The sequence below is a fragment of the Babylonia areolata genome, chromosome 14 (genome assembly GCF_041734735.1).
Source record: "Babylonia areolata isolate BAREFJ2019XMU chromosome 14, ASM4173473v1, whole genome shotgun sequence".
NCBI classification, from domain to species: Eukaryota; Metazoa; Mollusca; class Gastropoda; order Neogastropoda; family Buccinidae; genus Babylonia; species Babylonia areolata.
In genome coordinates, this window is record NC_134889.1 from 17,562,022 (window position 1) to 17,570,838 (window position 8,817).

The window sequence follows — 8,817 nt, forward strand, 5'->3', positions numbered from 1 at the left end:
GGGGGGGGGGGAGGTTAGTATATGTGGATTAATAAAGTGTTTTGATTGATTGATTGATTGACTTGTTTGTTTCTTCCTTTTCCAGTTCCGACACCAGCAAACTGGACACAGCTTGAATGGACGAGAAACCCAAGCGAAACGCAACACATACACTGGATACCTGGACCATAGGCCAGCATCCAGCATTCAGCAACTGTCACGGGTTGTGACCATAATACACACATGTAAACACACCCACAACACACACACACACACACACACACACACACACACACACACACACACACACACACACACACACACACCACTGTGTTCAAGCAAATCGCTTTATCTTTAATACAAAGAAATAAAGAACAGACATACTGATAATACTTTGTCTAAAAAAATTTTTTTAAATCCTGTCAAAGTCTTCATCCATTCACCCGAATTAAGAATTAAAAATTCAATTAAATAAACAAAATACACGTGAAGACAATATCTTTGTGCTGAGCATCTTAACAGGTGTATAATTCTGTGAGGAGAGAGGAAAAGAAACAGAAAGAAAAACTTGTCATTGACATGAGTGATTTACAATGACGTCATCAGCATGAGCATACTTAAAAATCAAAGCATGCAGATGGGTTTTGGGGCTCCGTGGTAATGAATACAAGTTTTTTGTTTGTTGTTTTTTTGGTTGGTTGTTTTCTTTTCTTTTCCCGCAGCATATGGAAGGGGGCAGGGGGTACACAAAACGAATAAACAAACCCAAATCAAACTATTGTTTGTTCAGTTTCTGAACCGCTGACGCTCCCCGAGCAGTGGTCGTCTGCAACAGATACAAACAGAATGGGGCAGTGAGTGTGTGGATGAAACAGATACAAACAGAATGGGGCAGACAAACAGAATGGGGCAGTGAGTGTGTGGATGAAACAGATACAAACAGAATGGGGCAGTGAGTGTGTGGATGAAACAGATACAAACAGAATGGGGCAGACAAACAGAATGGGGCAGTGAGTGTGTGGATGAAACAGATACAAACAGAATGGGGCAGTGAGTGTGTGGATGAAACAGACAGAATGGGGCAGTGAGTGTGTGGATGAAACAGACAGAATGGGGCAGTGAGTGTGTGGATGAAACAGACACAAACAGAATGGGGCAGTGAGTGTGTGGATGAAACAGACAGAATGGGGCAGTGAGTGTGTGGATGAAACAGAATGGGGCAGTGAGTGTGTGGATGAAACAGAATGGTACAGTGAGTGTGTGGATGAAACAGACAGAATGGGGCAGTGAGTGTGTGTATGAAACAGACAGAATGGGGCAGTGAGTGTGTGGATGAAACAGACAGAATGGGGCAGTGAGTGTGTGGATGAAACAGACACAAACAGAATGGGGCAGTGAGTGTGTGGATGAAACAGACAGAATGGTGCAGTGAGTGTGTGGATGAAACAGACAGAATGGGGCAGTGAGTGTGTGGATGAAACAGACAGAATGGGGCAGTGAGTGTGTGGATGAAACAGACAGAATGGGGCAGTGAGTGTGTGGATGAAACAGACAGAATGGTGCAGTGAGTGTGTGGATGAAACAGACAGAATGGGGCAGTGAGTGTGTGGATGAAACAGAATGGGGCAGTGAGTGTGTGGATGAAACAGACAGAATGGTACAGTGAGTGTGTGGATGAAACAGAGAGAATAAGGCAGTGAGTGTGGATGAAACAGACACAAACAGAATGGGGCAGTGAGTGTGTGGATGAAACAGACAGAATGGGGCAGTGAGTGTGTGGATGAAACAGACAGAATGGGGCAGTGAGTGTGTGGATGAAACAGACAGAATGAGGCAGTGAGTGTGTGGATGAATCAAACTTGATAACGGTACAGAGAAGCCATTTGATACATCATAATCTTATCTCATAGAATAACAGTGGTAGACGTTCTTGACTAAGACTATATTATCGATGTCATCATATTCACTATCATGTTTACAAACTGCAGCATAAGTAGCAGCATAGCAGTAGCCCTTAAATGGAAAAAAAAAAAATATATATATATATACATACATATATATATATATATATATATATATATATATATATATATATGTATATATATATATATTTTTTTTTTTTTTTTTTTTTTTTTTTTTTAAGTTGAAATCCCCTTAATCTATTACGGCCACCGGGGCTCGGGACAAGTGAAATCACATCCACTGTGTCTAGAGCTCGGCATAGAAAGGCGGGGCCGGCCCAGTCATCTCCTTCCGCCGTTTCAACTCCTCAACCAGTATCCATCCACACCTGGATGAAGGGAGGAAAATCAGAGTTTAGTGCATGTCAGGGAGCGAAATGCCCGATTTTTGTGTGCCCCCTTCTGATTGGTCGGACTGGAGAGTCGGAAGTTGGGATGAGGAGTCAACGGTTCGACTTCACTTTTTGGTACGAGGGAAAGAGAGATGCGAGCATGAAATGTGTAGAGAGAATGCTGTAGCAAAGTAGGATGAATGTATCTGGAGTTTGAAGTGCCAGGCTGTTGAACACCAGCGACCCTCCATGTGTTATTTTGTTTAGCTGGCTCCCTCCTTAGGATGCAAAATGTAAGTTTCGGTTCTTCGTCTGAGCTTGTCTTTTTGTGTTATGTCTAGATCTAGATCTGGAGTGATGTGGAATTTTTGAAGAAGGTTAGATTTGAACTGAATAATACAGCGTTAGGCCGGGGGTAATAATGTGTTCGTGATTATATTTGTTGTGGGAAGGAGGATTCGTTATTTCAAAATATCCGGAAGAATAAAATTTAATGTGCAAGAAAGGAAGATGAAAATGATTTCGTTACCGTCCTTGGTCGGAAGTGGAAACGGAAGATGTGAGTCTGGGTATTTATTACATTTTTAATTTTATATGTAACAAAAATCATATTTTCCCAGGGATGTAAGGCCATACCGAAAAGAACCCTCAAACACTGAATGAGAAGTCCTACTTCTAACCAATCCAGTCATGGCGCCTCTAGAGCAGGAGGAGGAGTAGAAGCAATAATACTGATTATTAGGCTACTAATACTCTTATGATATTAATAATTGAAACTGATAATACAGCTATCGAATCAATGACGTGGCACTGCTAAAATAATTGTGGAACATTTCAGCCCAAGTGACCTGGCTAAAAAAGCACCAAAGTCAGCCTGTGACATCAAACTTCTCTCTCACTATCTCTCTCTCTCTTTCTCTCCACTATATTCGGAGCTGAGAAATAGCTTCTTTGACAGGTGGAATCAATGTTCCATAGGAAAGATTATTGGATGGTGAATGTAAACAGTTGTCTATATTAGTATCAAAGTTTATTTTCCAATCTGTGAGACAGAGGCAGACATTTCTAGAAACTAACTTGACAAAGAAAACAAGAGAGGCGAGGCCTTCAAGACTCACTTGTGATACACTTTAAAAAGAAAAAAAAATCTAATCGTTAAAATGTGTTCTGTATTTGTTATCATAAAGCTCGGGTTAAAAGAAGAAAAAATAAAAGTCCGAACGGCAGATTCGAACTCTGCGTGTTCAGGTAATAAGAAACTGTCTTACCCATTACACTATCATGGCTCATTAACTGACGTGCAAAAATATAATATTTAAACATGTTTTTTTTTTAAAGAGCGATAAATCAATTGCGGTATTCGCAGAGGGAACGCTATTCAAATCATATTATTCTGGTGTATCTTGGGCATTCAAAAAATCTTTAAGGACAATTAAAAATTCTTTTTAAGTCTGCGGTAAAGGAGACGTGGCTATCGCCGCAATCACACTGCAACATTTAGCCGTTTTCTCTGGATCCAGATAGATGTACAAGTTTAGTTACACCCGGTTGACATGCTCGATTCAATTTCTCTTTTATAGTTTTAAAGTTGATATGAAAATTGAGTATTTTGTTAAACTGTAGAGCCAAGTACAAGTACTTCTAAACGTCGTATGAAGTGAAAAGGACTTCATTTTGAGAAAAGTCAAGACTGCAAATTTTTACGTTTCATCAATTCAAGGGTATTAACTCTCATGGTTTATTATTTTTAACTGTGAATTCCTACTGATTCTGTGGATATTTTTAAGGCAGTTTGGGGCATAATCCAGTAAGTGATGAGGCGTTCACAAATCTTTATCTGAATAAATATTTAACGGTCTCCTCCAACTTTCCATCACATGTTATCGTGTATTGTCGATTGAATATAGGATTGAAGGGGCAGGTCAACAACTTAAAACAAAACAGCGTCATCCACGTTCGCGAAGAATATGAGCACGCACTTTGAATATGTATAAATATGTGTACGCAATTGATTTTTGCCCATGACCTTCAAGGCTCAGCCAATAGATCTATAAAGCCCACTTGTATTGATTTTAGTATTTTCTGAAAAAGACCACTTGGGCGAATGAACATAGTGAAAGCCCTGTAGACAGAGTAAAACACACAAGCTTTTTATGTATTGAGTATAATTTCAAAATGTAATGTTTAAGATGGGAAAGATCAGTTTAAAGCAAATTAAGCCCTTTATAGCATTAATTACAGATTAATTTCCCTTTTTTACTATCTGCACCAAAGACATGCAAAGTAAATATAACTTCCATGCTTAGCAAAAGAAGTTCCTATTTGAACAAAAAAAATGATTAAAATGACTGCTCTTGTTGTTGTGTCAGAATATCAGATCAAAATGCCAAATTTAAAGAATAAAAATATATATAAATATAACAGTAATTTCAGTTTGCATATAATTTGGCTTCTTTTTTTTTTCTTTTTTTCTTTTTCTTTTTTTTTTGTGCCCATCCCAGAGGTGCAATATTGTTTTAAACAAGATGTCTGGAAAGAACTGAATCTTTTCCATTTTTATGCCAAACTTGGTGTCAACTGACAAAGTATTTGCAGAGAAAATGGCAATGTTAAAGTTTACCACACACACACACACACACACACACAGACAACCGAACACCGGGTTAAAACATAGACTCACTTTGTTTACACAAGTGAGTCAACAAGGTAACATGGAGCGAGCAGAAAAACATTTACTATGGGTCATGACAGTTAATACTATCATTTGATGATGTTCTTGTGTAATACTGTATTTTTCCTTTTATGGAACTTCTTTATTTAGCTATTCAGTTATTTTACCCCCACCCCTGCCCCACCCCCTTGACTTGTTTATGTGCCCATGGCCGAAAAACATTAAAAACATTTCATTTCTCATTAATCTCACACACACACACACACACCACACACACACACACACACACACACACACACACACAAGAGGCTTCACATGCATCTATTCCTTTACCCATCCTTCCGTCCCCCCTACTGCCTCTTCCCACTCCACTTTCTCCTCCTCCTGTCTGATATCACTTCTTCAAGTGGAAAGACTAACACCGAGGAGCACTTCCCCCCAAGTGACGTCATGGCACACATGTGACGTCAAGCGGACTTACCGACGTCATGACGTTGCCGTCCACTTCTCTGACGGTCTGCCACGAGCCTTCCCCCAGTTTGTAGTCTTCCACCATCCGGCCTCCCTCCATCGTCACCGTCAACTGGAAAGACAATGGTCATGGTAGAGGACGTGGTCATGGTGACGATTGTGGTGGTGGTGATGGTGATGATGATGGATGTGATGGTGATGATGCTGATGGTGGTGATGATGAAGATGATGGCGATGATAGTGCTGCTGCTGATGATGATGGTGGTGGTGGTAGTGATGATGGTGATGGTGATGATGAACAAGGTGATTATGATGGCTGGTGATAATGGTGACAGTGATGATGGTGGTGATGGTGATAATAGTGGTGGTGATGATGAAAGTGTGGTGACGATGATGAAGGTGATGATGATGATGATAGGTGTGTATGTGTGTGTGTGTGCGTACGTGCGTGTGGACTCTGGCACAACGTGTGTTGTCGAGTCTTATTTTCCTATCACTGTTTACATAAATTCGTACAGATCAGTATTACTGATCTTTTCAAGTGTATGGATGAACTGGAAATAGTAGAAACGGGATCAACAGTCAAGGCCACTAAATTAGCAACAGGCGAATCGGGAACAGGGAACTCAGGAATCGGCGAATCAGGCTGACACCCAGTATGATGCACCATCATCTCCCGTCTACACCAGTAGACTTCTTATTTTAGTATCCTAAGTTCAAGGACCTATTCTAACGTCAATTTTGGAGCACATTACCATTAGTGGATGTTGTAACCCATTTTCAGCGGTTTCAACTCTAGCTTGAAGGTAATTGTACTCAATTCTAATACAGATTCAGTGTCTTAACTAATGCACAGCCATCATGCCAAGTACAAAAAAAATTGTCTGCAATGACTGACACGTTCATTCTGTGTTTCGCAGTCAGCCGTTCGTGGCTTTCACTTTTTGGCCCCGTAAACAATGCAACACACACACACACACAACAACAACAACAACAACAATCATGACGACTTGAGACACGTCATTTAGCGTTGTATTTTAAGCTTAACTCTTAATTAGAAGAGTCGATTACACAGAACATGGTAATTTCTCACATACTTGCATCGCAAAACACACGAAAATTTTCGTTTAAACAGGCCCCAGAATTTAGGACAGACCATTTACCTTGGGTACACTTCCGTCCATTGTGTGGAGGTCAGACCATTAATTTTACCTTGGGTACACTTCCGTCCACTTTGTGGAAGTCAGACCATTTACCTTGGGTACACTTCCGTCCAATGTGTGGAAGTCACACCATTTACCTTGGGTACACTTCCGTCCACCGTGTGGAAGTCAGACCATTTACCTTGGGTACACTTCCGTCCACCGTGTGGAAGTCAGACCATTTATCTTCGGTACACTTCCGTCCACTGTGTGGAAGTCAGACCGTTTATCTTCGGTACACTTCCGTCCACTGTGTGGAAGTCAGACCATTTACCTTCGGTACACTTCCGTCCAATGTGTGGAAGTCAGACCATTTATCTTCGGTACACTTCCGTCCACTATGTGGAAGTCAGACCATTTATCTTCGGTACACTTCCGTCCAATGTGTGGAAGTCAGACCATTTACCTTCGGTACACTTCCGTCCACCGTGTGGAAGACAGACCATTTACCTTTGGTACACTTCCGTCCACTATGTGGAAGTCAGACCATTTACCTTCGGTACACTTCCGTCCAATGTGTGGAAGTCACACCATTTACCTTGGGTACACTTCCGTCCACTATGTGGAAGTCAGACCATTTATCTTCGGTACACTTCCGTCCAATGTGTGGAAGTCAGACCATTTACCTTCGGTACACTTCCGTCCACCATGTGGAAGACAGACCATTTACCTTTGGTACACTTCCGTCCACTATGTGGAAGTCAGACCATTTATCTTGGGTACACTTCCGTCCACCGTGTGGAAGTCAGACCATTTACCTTGGGTACACTTCCGTCCACTATGTGGAAGTCAGACCATTTACCTTTGGTACACTTCCGCCCATCGTGTGGAAGTCAGACCATTTACCTTCGGCACACTTCCGTCCACTATGTGGAAGTCAGACCATTTACCTTCGGTACACTTCCGTCCACCGTGTGGAAGTCAGACCATTTACCTTTGGTACACTTCCGTCCACCGTGTGGAAGTCAGACCATTTACCTTGGGTACACTTCCGTCCACCGTGTGGAAGTCAGACCATTTATCTTCGGTACACTTCCGTCCACTATGTGGAAGTCAGACCATTTATCTTCGGTACACTTCCGTCCAATGTGTGGAAGTCAGACCATTTACCTTCGGTACACTTCCGTCCACCGTGTGGAAGACAGACCATTTACCTTTGGTACACTTCCGTCCACTATGTGGAAGTCAGACCATTTATCTTCGGTACACTTCCGTCCAATGTGTGGAAGTCACACCATTTACCTTCGGTACACTTCCGTCCAATGTGTGGAAGTCACACCATTTACCTTCGGTACACTTCCGTCCACCGTGTGGAAGTCAGAACATTTACCTTCGGTACACTTCCGTCCAATGTGTGGAAGTCACACCATTTACCTTCGGTACACTTCCGTCCACTGTGTGGAAGTCAAAGGTGTCTCCCGGCTTGAAGGTGTATGTTCGTGTAGGGATGTCAGCATCGTACCCCACCGTGGCAGTGATGGTTTCCCCCGACACGCTGAATTCGAGGAAATAGCTCAGCTTGCCGAGCTGCTCTAGTTTCTCTGCGGTCATACCTGCAGACAAAGACATGATAATGTTTCCTTGATACCTGGCAGACAAAGACATGATAATGTTTCGTTGATACCTGGCAGACAAAGGCATGATGATGTTTCGTTGATACCTGCAGACAAAGACATGATAATGTTTCGTTGATACCTGGCAGACAAAGGCATGATAATGTTTCGTTGATACCTGCAGACAAAGACATGATAATGTTTCGTAGATACCTGCAGACAAAGACATGATACTTTATTATCTGCTTCAACCAAAAACAGAAAATTTTCTTTAGGCTCACTTAAAATAAAATGCCCGTCAGCAAAACAAACAAAAAAAACAAAAAAACTGACACACCCTTCACTTATCACCATGATGCACACATCAATTATTATGTAAAAAGAAAAACATGTGAGTAAGAAACTATTGCATTATGATTCAGAGTGTAACAACTGTGTGTGTGTTGCGTGTGTGTCCGCGCGTGTGCATGCATCGTTTTGTGTGTGCGCGCACGCGCGTGTGTGCCTGCGTGTCGAATATATACATATATATACAGAGAACAGAGAGAGAGAATGAAGGCACACACACACGCGCACACACACACACACACACACCGTGATAATAGAGAGAGACGCATAGACGACGTGTACAAGATAAGATAAGAATAA

At 41.7% G+C, this 8,817-nt stretch overlaps 1 protein-coding gene across 1 annotated transcript in view; it reads right to left on the reverse strand.

Annotated features, from left to right (window-relative positions):
• Positions 1 to 312: 312 nt before the first annotated feature.
• The window catches only part of LOC143289518 (fatty acid-binding protein, heart-like), a 22,413-nt gene continuing 13,908 nt past the window's right edge, over positions 313 to 8,817 (reverse strand). Inside the window, exons 2-4 of the mRNA XM_076598512.1 lie at positions 7,991 to 8,169; positions 5,425 to 5,526; positions 313 to 805 (exon numbers count right to left, since the gene is read on the reverse strand). Coding sequence (XP_076454627.1) covers positions 755 to 805; positions 5,425 to 5,526; positions 7,991 to 8,169 — 332 coding nt within the window. The 3' untranslated portion in view covers positions 313 to 754. The remainder of the gene's footprint in view (positions 806 to 5,424; positions 5,527 to 7,990; positions 8,170 to 8,817) is intronic.